Source organism: Halichoerus grypus, chromosome 7, assembly GCF_964656455.1.
Source record: "Halichoerus grypus chromosome 7, mHalGry1.hap1.1, whole genome shotgun sequence".
Taxonomy (NCBI): Eukaryota; Metazoa; Chordata; class Mammalia; order Carnivora; family Phocidae; genus Halichoerus; species Halichoerus grypus.
The window spans coordinates 8102896-8122462 of record NC_135718.1 but is presented as its reverse complement, the minus strand read 5'-3'; the positions used below and the strand labels follow the sequence as shown (position 1 = coordinate 8122462).

The window sequence follows — 19567 nt, the reverse complement described above, 5'->3', positions numbered from 1 at the left end:
TGAAAATTCTTTGGCCGGACCCCTGCTGGAATTGCCGGGGGTGGAAAGCGGAAGCGCCCTCATGAACGAGCAGGGACTCTCCAGCCTGGGGTTGCACACCTGCCCTCGGAAGTGCGGCGGGACCTGGGGGATGCGGCCTCAGCCGAGCCGAGCCTCCTGCTTTCGTGGCCACATCGCCACAAAGGGCTGGCTCTCGTGGCCGTCAGCCTGTCCCTGGATAACCGTCCGTGTGCTTATTTTCCTGCTAACCAGCCTGCCCGAATTCTGCCAGTGTCATTTCTGCTTCAGGCTGCTGACGCAAAGGGCCTGTGGCTGGCCATATTTCACCTTCCGTATTGTGCTGTATGGTGGCCATGGGGGCCGGGGGGAGGCCACCTATGCTCAGAGACCCCATGAGCTGAACCTCCGCCTGCAGCAAGGGGATCGGTGGGGAGAGAGGCCCGGAAACAAGCCAGCCACCCCTACCCCCAGCCCTCTGGACCACAGCCTCCCATTGGCTTAACCAACCGGATCGCTGCTCAGGCCCTTGGGATTTGGCCAAAGTCCTGAGCCTTTACACAGAAAACCCTATTCCAGTGTCCTTGGGTTAGATGTAATAGAAGGAACAGAACTGGTCTTCACTGTCTCAGGGACTAAAGACAAGCTCATCAATGCAACAGAATCCACCAGTGGCCAAATCAAAGAAAAATGGTTCTGGGCCCTCAAAGGGAAAAGTAATCACACTCCCTCATATCACCAGCTCACCCATGACAAAAGGGTCCAAGACCAGTGGTGGGCAAATATACTTCAAGAAATATTCCACCAACAAAATTCCCAGGCCAGATCATTAGACGGGGCCATGGGAGGAGCCCTGGGAAGGAATCTGAACTCTGCTCTAGACTTTCAACAAGCAGTCCGCGGGTGCCCATCCACATGGGCAGCACTCCATGTCCACATCCCCACCCCTACTGGCCATCGCCACGCCCAGGAGCGGCAGACCTACCCCGACGTGCCACTCAGCTACGTGGCCCCGACTCCAGGGGTCCCTAAAAACCTGAAACGATGCGATGACCAGTCCATTCCCTCCTCCAAGCCTGGGCCTCCGCAGGATTGTTCCAGCCACACGCTGACATCTCACCCCTCCCCAAGGCTCAGCTCACAGACCATTCCTTCCATGAAGCCTTCCATTCCAACCTTCAGCAGCTGGGACCCCAAGTCATGTGGACGAACCTATGGTGAGGGCACTATCCTTCCCCCACGTTCCTTGGTTACTTGAGCTGTGCTTTTCCCCTCTCCCTCTGCTGGACTCAAAGCTCCCCGATGAGGGACCCCCTCACCACCTGGGCACCAGGCCCTGTGCTTGGCAAACAGCTACTGAACTAGCTGCCCAGCTCAGCCTGGCCCGGCCCAGTGCACGGAGTCTGCACGTGACTCAGCAAGCACCTCGGGCGGCCAGGGTGCACGGGGCCCATGCCAGCTCCATGGTCTCCCACGTGATATTCCTACCGAGGTTGAGAAACTGGAAGACCCTGTGCATGGTGTATTTGACGTTGGATGCGTGGTCTTCCAGGCGAAGAATGAGGAACTGTTCTTTGTTAAAGACAGTGAGCCAGTCCAAAAGGTACACAGCATACAGACCGACCTGGAGCCTCACCTAGAACCAAAGAAGAAGGCAGGCGTTACTTCAGGAGTCATGCCCCCAACACTTTTCCCCAAGTATTACGGCACGCGCACGAGCCAACACCAAAAGAGCTATCCGAGGGAACAGCTGCCTTCAAAGGACGAATTTTAAATGCCATGCATTCTTGAGTCCTCATGGAGGGTTCTGAGCTCCCCACACCAAAGGTTCCTACTCAGAGTCGCATGGAATCCTCATGACGACCCTGTTGCTAGCGGAGTGACCCGTTTTGGAACGAAGACTTGGGCGAAGGAAGAAGCCAAGACCGCACACATGAACAGTGCAAACGTTCTTTGCACAATGACCTGGCTGTTTCGGATCCTACCCCAGCACACGATGGCCATGCAAAACGCCTCGGGCACAAGCCAGGTGAATGACCTGCCGAGTGCCTGGGGCCACCCTAACACCCGTGACCAGGCGCCTGTGTGGACATCCAAACAGCAGTGTACGATGCGGCCACTACATGTCTGGGGGTCCCCATCCTCCTGTGCCTTCTCTCACACCCAGCTGCAAGATTGCACACTGAAGAATTAACCTTACCCAGAGGGAAGTCTGGCCCCTGTCCTCGGCTCCTGGGAGGTGACCTCTAGGTCACCTAGGATGTCCTACCTGATAAGTATCTTTGCTTGCCTGGGGCATCAGGTCACCCCACGGTAAACAGCATGAGTTATGACGGGGACTTTGGGTGACACAGGATCAGTGTGACCTACGGCAGGGGCTAGACAGTAAAGGTGGTATGTGACTGAGCCCCAGGAAATAGTCTAGCCACCAAGGCTTGGCTGGGCTTCCCTCGTTGGCAAGGCTCGGTGCGGATCGTGTGCTTCTTCCCTGCGCGGGTTTTAACAGGTACCCCTTCCCTGCTGTAAATTGTAACCATGAGTACCACAGTCTTCAGTGTGCCCCATGACTCCCTTCCAGTGACTTACTGAACCCCAAAAGTGTTTTTGGGAACCCCTGACTTACAAACGAAGTGAGAGCGGTCTTGGCACATCCCAGCTAACTTCACAGTTGCTGCTAAGCTCTTCAGAGCTTCAGGAGAGAACAGCCCTCTCCCTTCTGCCCTGAGGCTCCTTCTCCCGCCCTCCCCAAGTCCTCAGGACCCTACTCCCCTTCCTGTCTGCTGCTCAGTCTCTGTGGCCTTCCCAAATGTTTCCCTCTGCTGCCTCTGCCTCGCTTCACGCCAGCCCCCCCGGCAGGCCCCACTGTCACGGCCTCCTGTGCTCCGGTCCAGCCTCCGAGCAGCCAGCCCTCGCCTGCCACCAGTGTAAACTGTCCCCGCCAGTGGCCTGGCCATGCCGCCCCATGCCCAGCCCGCCCGCTGTCCCAGCGTGGAAAGCTCGAGGTCTGGCGTGTGCTCAGCCCCCAGGTGCGCCCTCCGAGCCTCGCTCCTTAAGCCGAGGGCTCGGACCCCTCCGTCATCCCCTGCCGCACAAGGCCGGCCAGGCTCCGACTACCTCGTTTCCTCTCCCGCTATTCTTTTCCCATTTCATTATTTTTCTAATCATGTGGGAGGATGCAGAGGAAGAAAAACAGTGAGAGGGGATAAGCTGTCTCCAAAATTCATGAGCTGCCACAAGCCCCCAGGTTGTCGCTTCCTTGTGCACCAACCCGTAAAGAAGACTGCAAGCTGGGCCAAAGCCACAGAGAAAATGAGTATGTGCCAGCCTCAGAAATCCTGTGTCGCCTCTAACACAGACAGACTGTTATGAGAAGGCCTTCCCGAGCCGTCAGCCTCACAGGGCATTTCAATTCTCTGTCAGGCTCACCGCCTCCCTCAGCCTCATGAAGGTCATCTCTTCCAGAGAACCTGCCTTTGGGGCTTGAGAACTTTCTAGAATTAAAGAAGCTGGTGTTGGTGACAGGGCGGGACCCTGTATCATCACTGGGAACCCACTCCTGACCTGGCCACAGGTGACAGACTATTTCTCTGCAAGCCTGTTTGTGCCCATCGTGGGCAGAGCCCCCACCACTGCTCCCAGGAAGAGGAAGACCTGCTGGCTGAGGCCCTCCTGCAGTGGGGTCTTCCCTCACGGGCGGCGATGGCCCCAGTGGGGGAGGGGGGCTCTGGGGAAGGGAGGTGGGCTGGCTCCCCCAGCTGCAGGCTCCCCGGTCCCCTTGAACACCCCCTCTTCTGACCCGCCTGCCCTCTTACCACTCCAGGAAAACTCCGGCTGCCCCAAGTGACGCTCTCTGGTGCGCGCAGCATCACTACCACAGCTGGGCGCCATTAAGACACACCTAGGACAGTCCCCCTCAGAACTGTTCTTCTTTGCCTTCCCCCCGCAGAGGCCAGAGAATCAAAATGGACTAAAGATAAAAACGGTATTTAGGAGAAGAGTCTGATAGATTTAAAATTACAAACATCAGAGCTGAGAGAATCCTTTGCAGTGATCTGCCCCAGCCGACTCTTGATGGAGAAAGGGAAGCCCAGGGAGGGGTGGGAGCCGGCCCGGGGTCAGCTGGGAGCACCACACGTAGGAGCTGGTGCCAGGGTCCCCGCCACTGGGGCTTTTCCCCCACATGGGGACAGAGCCAAGGAAGGGTGGGTACAGGGCTCTTCCCAGACAGGCGCCATGCCAAGCCTCTCCATTCCCAATCGGGGGTTCAGGTGGAGCTCCCCACCCAACCCATCTACTATCTGCTAGTGTCGAAAACTCGTTTGTTCATTCATTCTGCAAATAATCAAGTGCACGTGGCACGCCAGGTGCCCCCCAAGCCAATGGAGATGTGCTGCCATGTAACTGACACGGCTCCTGGCCTCCTGGAGCCTGGAGGCTCGTGGGGGACACAGAGCTAAGCTGCTGAAGAAACCAACATCTGGAACACCGGCTGTGGCCCATGCTACAGGGAAACAAGCAGGGTGGGGACAGAGAACAGAGGTCAGAGAAAAGTAAGACCCGAAGAATGAGAAGCCCTGCCACACCCAGGAGAAGGAAGTGGGAAAAGGCCCTAGAACCTGTTTCTCCAACCCAAGGGGACAACAGATCTGCCCGGAGGGGGCTGTTAGATATATTGATGGGCCCACCCCCAAGGTGCTCGTTTCTGGGGTCTAGGGTCAGCCTGACCAGTTTGCATTTCTGACAAGTTCCCAGGGGATGCTGATGCTGCTGGTCCAGGAACACGCTTTGCAAACCCCGGCTCTGAGGCAAGAAGCTGGCCTGAGGACCTAGGAGGAGAGTGTGTGGCTGCAGAACAGTGTGTGGGGAAGCAGGTGGGGAGGAGGCCGGGCCGGCTCATGCCTTCTGGTGCCATGGGAAGGCAGTGAACGTCTGCAGAAGGGTAGTACCAAGGTCCACCTATGTTTGAAAAAGATCGTCCTTCCTGTGCTGGGGTTGAGCTGGGATTCACAGCTGGAGGGAAATCTGCTTCCCTCATCCCAGAATTGATGATTCCCCCCTCAAAGCAGGGTTTCCCACTACTCCTGACAGCCTGGCTCTTCCTGCTAAGCAGGAACTGGCCAGGGGCCGAATCTGCGATCTGTGATGCCCGCCACCCCCATCCCATCTACCCATCCTGCCCCTGGGCATCTCTCTCTGACCAGAGGTGTCTGCTAAGCCATCATCTCATCAACCTCAGCAAAACCTGAGACTAAATGAAAAAAGCCAGTTCAGACCTTTGCTTTTGCAGATAGCCAGCTAAGGTGGAAATGCCTCGAGTCTGCAAGGCCACAGGACCTGGGACGAACACGAGGCCTGTTACCAGCTCTAAGTCTCTGGGTGGGAGAGTTAATGTCTGTGAGCCTCAGTGTCCTCATCTGTAAAATGGGCATGGATTTCAGGGCAGGATGGAGGACAGAACATGACGTACCAGAAAAGCTCAAGACAGCACCTGGCGCAGCATCGGGAGTGAACCAAAGCGAGATCCATCGTCCCGATCTCACCGGCAAAGGTGCCAAGGGGCTGGAGGCCCGGCAAGCTCGTGGGGGGGGGGGGGGCGCAGAGTGCCCGGCAGCACAGACGTCCACTCTTTGTATCACATTTATGTCAGACGCTCATTCTTCCGTGAGAGACACACAACGTGAAGCCCCTGAAATAAGCTGTACCCCCAGTCAGGAGCTGCACCCGGCACTGCCTGGCCTTGCCCATCCAAATCCAGCATGCGTAAGCGCTTCCTCGTAGAAGGCCCTGGAAGTAAAGCCCACACCTATGCCTCCCTTTCAGAGTGTCTGCTAGATAATCTCCTCGAGAGAGAACTCAGTAGTCATGCAGCCTGGGACGTGGGAGAACAAGACCTCAGTGGGCAAAAGAGACAGTAAGAACAGGAACACACATAAATGACAACAGCTCTATGCGTGTGGCGAAAGCCAATTCTTCCCGTCATCGGTCTGCGCTGAGAACAGTGGTGACAATGAGTAAGACACAGAGGCCTGCTGAGCTCAGTTCTCCCCACCGCCACAGCCCCCTTTAAGACCTCACTAGGATCCGTGCTAACAGTCTTACACACGGTTCCCGGCTGCCCCTCACGTGACGGCTTTCTTGAGTTATTTTTCCCTCCCTGCTTCCGCATACTTTACATTCTACGATAACAATAATAAAACCAAGAGTCCACCTGCACTTCCTGCTGGTGCCAGGCCGTGCAGCCCTTCGGGCCTCTCTGTTCCAAATTACTGGACTCTGAGTAACCATCTAGTCTCTCGACAAGTGTGCTACACGGCACTGGGACAGGATGTTCCAGCACCTTCTCTGAACCACGCTGGCTGGATGAGTCACCTCTACTCTCCCTGTCCTGCCTCGTGCCCTCCGTCCCTTCCAGGCCACGCCCTGGCTGGGGTTTCTTCCAGCACTGAGCACGGTGTTGAGCACAGAATGGGCACCCAGTGTATGCCCTTGGAGACGAATCGAGTCTCAGCTGTGAGTGAGGTCAGTCCCCATTTCACTCCACGCCTACGAGTTTTCAGGAAATGTCTCTGGGAAGTGGCTCTTCTCTCCAGCAGGCCCTGTATGGATGACCCTCATAGTCATAAATAATCATAATAGAAAGCAACAGCTAAGGGCGAGAGCCATCTTGAAGCAAATAGTGTACTTGGCACATCAGCCAGAAAACACATGGTTTCCCCTCTGATCCCACCACCTCATCTAATCCATCTGCACATCCTTTCCACTGTTCCTCCTAATTGTTTCTAGAAAGCTCCATCCTCTCCTACCCTGACTCCGCCACCAGTTCTCTTCTAGAAATCCCATCCCACCCCAACCCTGGCCTCCCTGTCTCTGGGAGACAGGCCCCCTCCCACCCATGGGGACCCCAGACACCAGGCATCTTTCTCAAATGCAGAACTGCTACAACTATCCTCTCCTTAAGCCCTCCTGGGGACCCATCTCCCTCATCCCTCCCTCAGGATGAAGTCCAGACCTCCAAGGCTCACCACATCCTCGGTGATGCAGGATCATCCCATCACCCCACCACCCACACAACCACGTGCTGTGGTGGCTGTAGCAAACACCCTCCATGCTCACCCCTCGGCCTTTGCACATCCTGCTCCCCTCACCTGGACATCTCACTATCTCCATGTCCCCGGGAGACTCATCCTTTAGGCCTCAGCTCAAACATTACCTCTCTTAGGAAGTCCCCCTGATGCCCTGTGTCCAGGTGGCCTCTGCTGGGGGCCACAGCTTCTATCCCAGCCTCTATGTCACTCACCCTGCTAGAGCTGGGGCTGCACCGGGACCCAAGGACATGCCTGTCCTGCCACGGCTGCAGTCCCAGCCCAGGTGCCAGGCACAGACACAGCGAGACAATGAATGCACATGAAGGGTGGCAGAATACGCTGCCCTGAAATATACCACTTTGGTATAAGGATTGTTTTGAGCTGAAGGCAATTGAGAAGAAACACAGATATAAGAAAATCTCTCTGCCCTAACCCCGTTTGCCTACAAGCAGTACCTAAATTTGTAAGGGTGCCCTTCCTCCTCTCTCCACCAGGATGGACCAAAGTTTATCACTGCAGACAACTCTAGACCTTTGTCGGCCTTAAAATAGCACCAAGGATCTGACCTAACTAACCTCACTAAAACTCGCCCTTACCAGCCATTAGTTCCTCATACGTTTATTCGCCTTCTCACAATTTGTTGCCCTAGAAACTCAAAGTCCTTTCCCTTTGTCTGGTCATCTCTCTACAAATATATTGTTCTCCTGTTAAGACATTATATAAGCCTGAGTTCTAACCATCCCTCTGAGTTACTCGTCAGGGATGTGTGTATCTGCAACACACACGTTAATAAACTTGTGGGGTTTTTTTCTCTTGTGAATGTCTTTTGTCAGTCTAATTTATGGGGCCCCAACCAATGACTCTATGATGGCTAGAAGAAAAGGATTATTTATTTCTCCCCCCCATGTGAATGAACTATCGCTCTGATCCTTACAAAAGCCTGGTAAAGCAATGGTATCACTCCATTTTATGAAGAAGCCATTGAGTCTCAGAGAAGCTGAAACAACTGCTTCGAGTCACACGGCTAGTAAATGCCAAGGCTGGGAACTGCACTGTCTGGCTCCACAGGCCACTCCTCTACCCTACACCCCCCCGCCAGATTCTGTACGGATCTGTGCCCTTGTCTGCAGCTCCTCTGACAAACTAAAAACTCCGGCAGGAGAGCCTCAATCCAACTCGTTGCCTGATGCATCCTGCCAGAACTAGTACCCTGCCTTCCAGAGAGGATGACCTCGATAACAAGAAAGGGTATGAAACCCCCTGACTTCGAACTCCCCACGCCCAGGGGGTTCCCAGCCTCTACCTCCAGCACATCTGTCTGCCTTACCACATGATGCGCTCCACAGAGCAGCGCTCGTGAACCACATCCCGGGACAGAAAGGCTTTCTTGCTGCACAAACCTACTGTAAAGGCACTCACACAACCCGGAGCTGTGCAGTAGAAAACCACCCTTAGCCAAAGTGTGCTGAATTCACCACCAGCAGCTTCTTTTGCATAAAACAAGGCAAGAATGTATAGCTATATTCCGGAAGGCAAACAAGAGAAAAGAAAAGAGATCAAGGGAAAATATTTTTCCATTCAGGCTCTGCCGAAGACACTGGAAGTCACCAGTGGGCAATATTTTAAACCACCAGAACAATCCACCATTGGAGAACATGCTTAAGACTGTTTGAGAGCTGGGTCCCCATGTCTGCCAATCCTAATTGCAGGGTGCGTTTTCTGAGCCTCACTACATGGTAATCTTCCTAAATGCGCCCTCATTCCCTGCAGAGGGAGGAGAGAGTATTGTACCAGGAAGATCAGCAGGGAAGAAAGCCTGGTGCCAGCTGAAAGGGCCCATCCCTTTACAGTTTTTACGTCCGTGCATGTTTGTGTGTGCATTAGCCACCACTCAGGGGCGTGGGGAGAGGCGTCTGCACATTCAAATGCTTCTCTGTGTTTCTATGCTCCCATCCCATCCACCATGCCGCTTGCATAATAAGCACCAAGGCGCCTGTTCTGAGGGGGGCCGGGCTTCCAGGATACGCACAGGCATGGCATTGTTGAGCGTGTTGTTGTAGACGCAGGCACGCAAGGAATAATCGAGGATGCAATTTTCAAACAGCTGCAGAGCTTCCGTCACTTTTTCATGAAAGTCATCGGCAGATTTATTCGAACTTGCGAAGTAGAGATAGTCAGAGTATAACCTGTGAATAAAATAAATAGATATTTTTACCACCTGGGAATGAGAAACCATGCTCCTTGGATGACAATGACAATCAACATGCAATCACTCGATCTCATCTTGTACATCAGGACCCTGCCATTTCTCTTTGTTCCCTTGTGGATGGGCCACTTCCTACCACCTCTCACACCTCCCCACCTCTGCCAGGGCCACACACAATCTATTGGACTCAGACTTGTCTACACTGGCCCCAGACAAGCCACCAGTACTTTCTTTATTCTTTCCAGCCTCTTGAGCACGCTGCCCTGCTTTTCCTGTCCCAGTAAGCTCAGAAACTGTATAAGAGCGAAGACAGGCCATGAAAATGTTATGCTCCTTCATATCTCTCTCCCTCCCATCCGAGGCAACAAGAACATCTGTTGCTCTTACAACATTACAGTTCCTCATAAAAATTCCTGCCCATTCCACAGACGTTCCAAACGTTAAAAAAAAAAAAAATTATGAGATGTATCTTTCTAGATTAGTAGGGACTTATTTTTTAACACAATATAAAAACACCCCCACATATGCATGCAGTCACCTGTAACCCTGTTTGTTTATCCATAGGTCTGTTCACACAGATCCCACCACATGGATGTGCGATGTCTTCCTGCGGTGCCACTCCTTGACCAAACTTTACTGGGGCTCCTCTAAATCTTCTTCCCAAGTAGGCCTCACCTTGTAGATGACCACATCCATCCCCGAATTACCCAATTTCAGCAAGAATCCTGCTAGGTCGGTTTAGCCAGAATCCCCCACCCTCTGTTATCTGATCACCCTCAATATGTGGTGGGTTCCTGGTCCCCCACCGCTCCCCAGGAGATGTCTGATCCCCCCAGCCTGTCTTCAGCCAGAATCCTGCTAGGTCCAGTTGGTCAAAACCCCGACCTACTTACCCCGATGTGTCTTCTCAGTAATTTCCAACCCCCTGACCCCCACTCCTCCTTGGCTATAAGTCCCCACTTTTCCCCACTGTACCCGGAGTTGAGGCCAGTCTTTGTCCCCATGCCATGTCCTGACCCCCCTCCAATGGTCCTGAATGATGCCTGCCTTCCAGCCTTGAACAAGCATCAGGATAAGGGTCTGCTTGCTTGCTTGCTTTCTCTTTCTTTCTAACCTTCCTCCCTTCAATAAATCCTCTGCAAATATATTTTACTGGACTCTTTGCATTACAGATAGATTTTCTAAAGCATGGGATATTTCTTTTTTTATATCACATAAACAACCAATAAGACAAGGTGAATCATAACAGCATAATAAATGCAGCATGGAGAGTCTTCCTGCCCAGTTTCTCTGGTGGTCCTAACTGGAAGTCCTGCTCCCCAAAGGTGACCTTCGTTATCAGTTGCTGAAATAGCCTTCCAGGAATTTTCTGTGCCTACTCAAGCACATATCTGCATATTTTATATTTTCGAAAACAAAGATGGCATCCAGTTGTATCGGATGGAGCCAGGTCACAGACCTACCACAGTGGCACTTTTCCAGTCACCTCGTTTGGAGGATTCTGAGCACCCATAAAAGCAGGTGAGATGGTACACTGCAGCTTGACAGGCCCGTGATTCCACTGTCACCCCATAACTTCTTTCTTTAACACAACTGAGTTGTGAATTCCCACACTGAATCTTCCTGCTTTCTGCTCGCAGAGAGGGTGAGTCTTCATCTTTTGTTTTTCAAAAATCCCTTCTTCATTTTTGCCTGGTGCGTTTCCAATGCCCACTCCGACATGACCTCCCTGCTGCACCTTTCCCTCATACACCATCCTCTGCCCGCCTGTGGGAACATGGGGCTGACGCGGGGCGGCCCCCTGGCTCCAAGGACTCACGTTCTCTCACCCGCTAACACCATACTTTCTTCCCCCCCACCCCAACTTCTCCAACGTGGCTTCACTTATTCCAGTGAAGGCAAGTCAGTAAATCTTTACTCCGTACCAAATGTCTGAGGAGTACACATCTGTCCTGCCAGCTACTCTCTGCGCTCCGGCCGACCCCAGCGCTCAGCACACCCACTGGGGTGGAAACCACAGAGCCCCCACGGCCCAGGCCCACTGCAAATGTTCCTCCCGCGCCCCTCCCTCTAACGGGAGGGTATGCAGATATATGGATAACACGAGCATGGCTTCTCAGGGACCAGAGCTGCTTCACCTCAGACATTTGGCACAGGGCCTTTGACCCCTTCAGAATCCATCTACAGCCAGTGTCTACAGAGGACACCTGTGAGAAGTCTGGAGATGCCTGGGATCTGCCCACAGATGGCCTAGAGTCTATACACACCCTGGAATGGGAGAGTTTTGTAGACCTCAGCCTGTTCGGTTAACTCTTCAAAAGGCCCTGTTTCCAGACCCGTCATTAGTGATGCTCAGTGACTGGTGAGTCCATGCCCCCCAGATCTGTGCCCACCCGGGCACATTACCCAGGATAACACTACATCCACCTGTTACAGTGTCCCCCAACATCACCTGTCCATCGCAGCACCCATCACTGCAGGCTGGTCATAGTATAACCTAGAGGCTGATGGGTAAAGGCCAAAATCAGATTTGCATGGGCCTCAAAAAACAATTCAGTTGTATGTGCCACACGTACCATGTGGCCATGAGTCTGATGGGGTGCCTTTCCCAGCTCACACATTTCTTATCAGTCCCACTGATATTATGGCCCAGGCCATGAAACTATATCCATGAAAAGTGACACCTTTGAAACTGTCATCAAAATCTGTGTTTAATAGTAAATCCAAGACCAAAGTTCTTACCAAGGACTCCTACAGGACTATCCACATTCTCTGGTCGAACTGGAATTCTATCACATAAATTACTATCTAAAAACCCAACCACTGGGCCAAGCTTTCCATACTGAGAGTTGATTTTGTAGTAAGAACATTTCCTGTGGATGTCTGGCTCATAAATAAAACAAGAGCCCCGAAACCTGCCTCAATTTTAAACACCAAGTAACTTCATGCTGATTCCATACAATTCTTTAGAGATCAGGAAGTAATCACAGAGCATAAACTGGAACACGGCTGATGTTCCAACCAGGCCAGGCCAGGCCAGCCCTGATAGGGGGCAGGAGGGTAGAGAGGACTACGGATTTTCATCTGTTTGAGGTGAGGTGAAATGAACTCAGGATCCCACCTTCTATGAGGCAGGTTCAAGGCCTTTTACAAACAGGCCAGGCTCACTTCCTCAGTAGAGCGGAGGGGGTGTCCCTGGCCTCTCAGACCCTCCAGGAACCCTGGATCTGCCCACAGAATGTGCTGTGGGCCTCGGGATTCCCTTGAGCCCACGTGCATGTCAGGATGTAGATCTTTAACTATACGTCCTTCACGCTCCTCTTTGTCAAAAACATCTGAGCAGAGACTTTATTCATCACAATGAATGGCCATCCCTTCTGTGTGGCTTCTGTAAATCCCCCCAAAATATGTCCCGAGTAACTGTGAATAGGATCTTATTTGGAAGCAGGGTCTTTGCAGACGAAATTATGTTGAAGATCCTGAGATGAGATCATCGTGGATATAGGGTAGGTTGTAAATCCGATGACTGGTGTCCTTACAAAGGAGACAGAGACACAGGGGAGAAGGCCACACGAAGGCAGAGGGAGAGGAAGGGGTGACACCGCCACAAGCCGGGGACCACCCAGGGCTGTCAGCCACCAGCAGCAGCTGGACACAGGCCTGGGACAGTCACTTCCTGAGAAGTCCCAGAAGGAACCTACCCTGCTGACACCTGGCCTTTAGATATCTAGTCTTCAGAATTGCCAGAGAATAGATTTCTGTTGCTTTAAGCCACCAGGTTTATGGAAATTTGTTGCAACAACCCCAGGCAATGTGTGCGGGTTTTAACCTCCCATTGCCAGGAAGGCTGAGGAGTCATTTCTGCCAGCACCTCTCTCCTACCCTGCGACCCTGGCGGAGTCCTGAGTGCGCAGCTGGATGGGGGGCACAGGGTCGCTTTCCCACAGAGATACAAGAAGGAAGGCAAAGGAGAAGCATGAGCTCTCGCTTTCAGGGGAGTGCTATTTGGGTCCCCTGAAGAATGAGGCTCATGCTTCATAAGAATGTCAGCAATACTCACTGCTATGATTTCCCCGCAGCTATCCTCTTGGGGGGAAAGGACCAGGTAGTGACCAAGGATGACTGAAAGCCACTTGGATAGTTTAAAGTCATTCAGAAAATGTTGAGAAGAGCAGGAAACGTATCAAGAATAAGGATCCAAAAGCTGGAGTAGGCACACCCATGTAACAAGAGATAAATCTAAACATCCACGTTTTCGTCTTTAAAATCAACTGTAGAAGATGAAGTAGGGGAGAGAAGCCAGCAGGGATAATACACAACAGGTTTAAGCTGACATAAGCTCATAATGAATCACCACAGAACTGCCTGGACACTTATGCAAATCTCGGGATGCATTAACAAAGGTAGGGCACTGGGAATGAGGAAGGGTGTCGCTCTGCTCCACCCTGGCACATTGGGACCCCAAAAGATGCTTGCCTGCTTCAGTGCTGGGTACCGAATGTTGCGGGGAAGGAGCTGTTCCATCTGAAGAAGCAAGACTTAGAAGGAAGAATAAGTTTCAATGGCTATACGGCTGTCCTGGGCTGGAAGGAGACCTGAACCATGCTCCTGAAGGACTGACCGATGGGTAGAAGGTTCAGGAACTAGTTTGAAGGGAAAAAGTCTCCAGCTGGGACAGTCCAGCATGAAGCGAGCGGCCCCGGCAGCAGGAGCAATCATGGCTGGCGGGGCTGAGTGAGAGCCAGCTGACCCTGAAACCCAGCCAGCCCCCTGGCAGCTTAGGGGCTGCCAAGCCCCCTTCTGCTGAACCACCTAATTTTCTTCCTCTTCAACCATCCCAGATGGGTGTTACATTTGGCCAGGACTGTTTCCAAGAGCAATTCCAAATATAAGTCCAAATACATTCCGGGCCTTCTGTGCTATGGTTATTTTAGGAGGCTGCTGGGCAACCCCGTGACGGGGGGTCGGCCCTTGTGGAAGTGCGGCTCAGCTCCTGCCTGGACAGTGCGGGGATCCTGGGAGCCAGCACTGCTGCGAGGGGGAGCAGGAGAGAATGTGTGTGCAAGGGGTGGCTCCCTCAACCTGGTGCCTCTAGAAGGGACCACGTCTCTCCCATGGGGACACAGGAGTGGCCATCAGGGCCATCATTGTAGGCCCCACCATGTAAAATCGAGACAGTTATACCAAGGCCAATGGTGAATCTCTTCAACGACACTGAACCTCCATGAGCAGAGGGGAGGGACCGATCGCCACAACAACGGGGGCAGCCATGACTCCGTGGGCTGCCCCTGCAGGCCAGGCTCGTGCAAGTGCTGTGGGCTTCAGCTGCCTCGGTCCTCACAGCTTCCATCCCTGATGGGGCTGCCCCTCACCAGGCCCTGTGCTGGGTACTGCACGCATGTCCTCGTTCCGTGTTCACAACCTGCCCCCCAACCCGAGACACAAGCTGAGTGTCATCGCCCTGTCTTAAGAGGAGAAGACTGGCTTCTGGAGAGATTAGGGAGCTTCCCAAGGTTATGCAGCCCGGGAGACTTTGCGGCTGGGGCCCAAACCAACCCAGGTCTACCTGAGCCCAAAGCCCTGTGACCCAACAGGCCTCGGCCCCTGGCCTCCGAGTTTAGGGACCAAGCCAAATCAACAGCTGACGAGAGCAAGGTGTAGCCATCTGAGCCGATGGGTTTGGGGTTTTGTTTTGATGTTCTGATTGTTTGAGGTGCACGGTGATTTGGAAGGCTGTTAGAAAACTAGTTAATAAGTTACAGGAGACAGAAAGCAATCACGACGCGTAACAGAACAGCAAACAAACGCTCAGGATAAACACGACGGGCCTCACTGCCATGATCAGGAAAAGCCGATGTGGTTACAGAGCACCGCACTGGGCATCCAGAAAATGATAGCAACAACAAACAGGCTTCAGGTATTTATTAGAATTTCAGAGCTCCCAGAGTGACCTTTGGGCACCTGCATAAGCTGATAGTCATTGGCTGTTTCAACAGCTCATTTGATTTTAACGGTTTTAGCACTTAAATGATGATGTGCTTGTCGGTCGGCCTCCCCGCAATGAGACCCAGGCAGGTTCTAGCTCAAACGTCACTAGTTAGGGAAGCTGGTTTCTCCTCCTTTTGTCATGGTTGTGTTCATACCATTTTAAAATTGGGATGTAATCCACATACCAACAATTCAGTAGTTTTTAGCAGACGCACAAATTCAGCGGACCAGCCAATTCCAGAAGATTTTCATCACCCCAGAAAGTCGCTGTCCCTTTTAACCTGTCAGTTCGCAGGGAGGCTCACGGGAGAAGTCACGGAGATCCCACGCCCACAGGGCACACGGACGGTTCGACTGCCTCAGCTCTGTCCAGAGAGCCTGAGCAATGCCTTCTCTCCAGCTACTGCTCCGTGCATCAGACATCTCGGAGAGCCGGGCTCTGAGAAAAGATCGGGGGCGGACGCTGAGGTGGTGGGCGGCGGGGAGCAGCTGATAGCTCCTGGGGGGGCTCACCGCAGCCTGTGCTGGCCCTGACTTCGCTGAGCGCCCAGAGCCCCCGCCAGCCAGCTTCTCAATGACACGCATGTGAACGGCCTACTTCCTCCACCAGGAGCCCCCAAGAGGTGGGCACGCTCTTGTCTTCTGCTTCAGCCCCCCACCCCATGACATCTCCACTGTCCTGCAGCCACCTGAAGGGTGATTACAAAAATGAAACCCAGAGAGCCCCCTCATCATTCTCCATTTGCCGGCATCCACATTCAAATCACTGATCAATAACTTCCTGACCTCTGATATGGTGCCATCAATAATGATTATGTATATTTTTCCCTACAAGGAAATAAGGCCATTTAACGTGGCCGGGAAGGAGGCCCTTCTGTCTCACTGAATCATAAGCTGTGAATTTCTCATCATGAGGAACAATGAAGCAGGACTGGCCAGGCTAGCTCACTTGGAGGCAAAGTCGAGAGCCACCCAAGCCCTACACATGGGTAACACTGATGAGGCTCATTTTCTGCCAGAGAAGAACATCCAGGTTTGGACCCAAACATGTCCACAAGGATGCAACATCTCCAGCTCACTGAGCTCATTTGGGCTGGGTCGTCTCTTCCCCCTGAGCAGGAGTAGGGTTCTGGGTTCACCTTTGTTTCTTCCAGAGCATCCAATCATGGGTCCTTGGTCAACGTTCATGGAACAAAGGGTAGAACCTCTCAGAGACGATACCAAACATCCCTTTGCTCTACAAGCCTGGCATCGTTTACAAAGCACTTTCACACAGTTTCCTGGTGATCCTGATAGCAGGTGTCTTCTGGCAGAGAAGAAAAGGAAGTGCACAGGATCACTGGGCTACCCCTGGGTAAAGCAGCAGCAAAGCCAGGTCTGGATCCCAGGCTGTGGGACCCCACCACAGAGTGTGGCCACTGTCCCACCCCCTCCCTTGAACAGCTTTAACTCGCCAACCTCACTAATCGAGGTCCCTGAAGTGACCTGGTGGTCCAGAGTGGACTGAGCGCCCTCCCCCATGCTGGCCTGGTGGACCCACAGCTCACAGCCTCTGCAGACGGAGCAACGAGGCGACCCTCTCCCCGGTGTGCCTCGCCCTCCGCAAACAATCCGTTTGGGAATACTCAGGACTGCCGATGACTTTGTAAGCATTTCCCAAAAAAATAAACTGTGTCAGACACACGGGAATCTTCAGCATGACTATTTTTCTCTCCCCAGTAACAAGATCTGGCCCCTCACCAGGCGTTACTCCCGAATGACCGTCGGAGCACCTTCACGAGGGCCCGCGCTGTCCTGGCCGGGGCCTGGCCGGCTCACCCTTCCCTCTCTGACGTCTCAGGCAAACCCCCTGGCCCTAGGGTGGCTCCCAGTTCAGCCCTATGAACGTGCCCTCATGCCACCATTAGGCACTGGCATGCCAGTGACACCCAGACAGACCGCTTCTGAGACGCGAAATGCCTCAGTTTGCCAGGAAACAGGCCGCTGAGAGACACTCGACTATAGTCTCCTGCAGGCTGCCGCTGATCCTTCATCCTCCAGGGTCGTAAACACAAAGGCGAGAGTAGGAGCTGGAGGGAGGGAGGCAGGGCATGGACTCGATCCACGGCCGTCATGACCTCTACGCTCCACGGTCTCTCCCCCAACTCCAGCTCCTGCCCACAGAGTTCTCCGAATTTCCCTTGAAGATCACGGACGTTAATGACTGATCCATCAGCGCTGAGGAACAGCCTGCCCTCTAATCCTCGTGCAAACGTGTGACAGAGAATATGGCACAGGACGCTGGCGTGCCAGCACCCCTCTCCTGCCGCAGAACACGTCCGTGGTGCGACGTCAGTGCTTCCAGGGACCTAGAGAAGTTGAGCTGTTTGGAGAAGATCCTCAGCACAGGCTGAGCAACGAGAGAAATTCCTGCCGCAGGTCAGAGGTCTACAGCGATTCAGAAGCTTCGGTCGGCACGGCTTGCTGCCACCTGAGCGCGATGTCGCCCTGGGATCGGCATCTGGCTCTCACTGATGCGGAGTCCACATTTAGCCACCCAGGAAGACAGGGCTCCTTACCGCTCACAGAGCTTTGCAAAAGTGGGGAGTCGTCCTGCTGATGGCTCACTGTCCCGTCCCGCCCAGCATCTGCCCTCAGCTGGAAAGACCTGCTCCACCCATAGTGAAGCCTCCCCAGGGCAGACTGCGCACAGTGGCTGCTGGATGGGAGAGGCCTCACTGGCGACAGCTTGGAAGACCCATCCCAGCCACACAGCTCCTGATGGTGTCAGGGAGACCTCTGGGTGACTGCGTCACGGCCTGACCCTTTGCACTGCCTGGCTTGTCCCACAATGGGCCCCATAAACCTCCTGCACACACACTGCTGTCTCCACATCTGCATCCAAGGACCAGCCTCTGATAAGGAGGACAGCTCGACTCCTCAGTCAAACAACACAGGCTCAAATCCAGCCTGGCCACTACTAACCAGATGACGGCAAGTAGGTGACTTAGCCCCACTGAGCCCACACACCTACTTGCCAAGTGTAAGTGAGGCAATGCCTGAACAGGGCTTAGCACAGAGGCAGCCTGGAGTTAACCCTGAGGTCACTTAATTGAGGGCTGTCCCCACCCCTTCCATTGGACGGAGGCTCCAGGAGGGCAGACAAGGATTTTGCCCTCCAATGTATGTCCCACATCTAGCACTTCAAAGGTGTCCAATAATTGTTCAGTGAGTAAAGGAGTGCTCACCCTGGTTACTGTTATTATTTACTACTACTGTGATCTAGTAATAATAGCTAATGATTACATAATATTCTGTGTTTGTCCAGCACTGCTTAAATACATTACATATATTAAGTTATTCTCCCAACCCTAAAAGCAGGACTATTTTCCTTCCATCTCACCAATAAGGAATGAGACACAGAGAGGTCAAGCAGCTTGCCAAAGGTCAGCGGCAGAGCTGGGACTATCTGTCCCCCAAGGCTATGACTCTATCAAGGTGACCCTGGTTTGCCACTTACTACCCACATGCCCTACCTTCCCCTTTGCAAATGGAGTAAAATCCATGAAACCAGGACTCCTGCCCAAAGGCTTAGCCTCGCTCATTACTCTGTCCAAATGACCAAATGCATTTAAATGGATGCATTTCATTAAATGCTTCATCCCCTCCCTTCCTAGTGCATCGTCACACATAGATTAATTATTCACCCAGTCTAGTGGATTGTTAAAAAGTCAGTTTCTATAAGCAGATAAAAAAAAACAACACCCCAGGAGTCAAGGCTCAAGGTGCCCGGGTCAAAATCAAGTTCTCACTCTTAACTGAGCTCAGTTCTCCTTCCCGTCTGACCCACCCGTCATAAAACGTGAGCACCAAGCATCCTGTGCTGGTCACCGCCATGCCTGGCATTAATATTACGCACAGAACTAAACCCAAAACACAGACACGGTAAAATCCTTAACAGATGGCATGTGACCCCACTCCAAGAGTCCCCTGAACAAACTACGTAAGAGGGCTCAGCACCTTCCAGCCATTTGTCCCAGTTAATGAAGGCAGCCTCTGAATTACGAGGCGAACTCTGTCAACCACTCACAAATGAAGAGGTGGGAAGCTAACGGGAGATGTGCTGAAAAGAACAGTCTTTCCCACTTTAGAATCAAATTAAAGGAAGGAAAACTCTGCTTTTTAATTAACTACGTCAATTTGGCCTAGAAATGCTTCACTTTTTTAAACTGTCATTATCTCTTACGTAGAGAAACTTGCAGCGTGAAACTTGGCTGGCCCTTCTGGCCACAAGAACCAGCCTACCCGCCTT

At 52.9% G+C, this 19567-nt stretch overlaps 1 protein-coding gene across 10 annotated transcripts in view; it reads right to left on the bottom strand.

Moving 5' to 3' along the window:
• Positions 1-19567, bottom strand: part of CHST15 (carbohydrate sulfotransferase 15) — a 153930-nt gene that overhangs the window by 79731 nt on the left and 54632 nt on the right. For 8 of the 10 annotated variants that reach the window (XM_078077008.1, XM_078077014.1, XM_036067151.2 and 5 more), the window contains 2 exons: positions 9112-9268; positions 1486-1633 (listed from right to left, as the gene is read on the bottom strand). In XM_078077008.1, coding sequence (XP_077933134.1) covers positions 1486-1633; positions 9112-9268 — 305 coding nt within the window. Of the gene's footprint in view, positions 1-1485; positions 1634-9111; positions 9269-15461; positions 15716-16415; positions 16583-19567 lie in introns of those variants that run through there. The other 2 variants (XR_013449576.1, XM_036067155.2) reach the window with 2 other exon arrangements.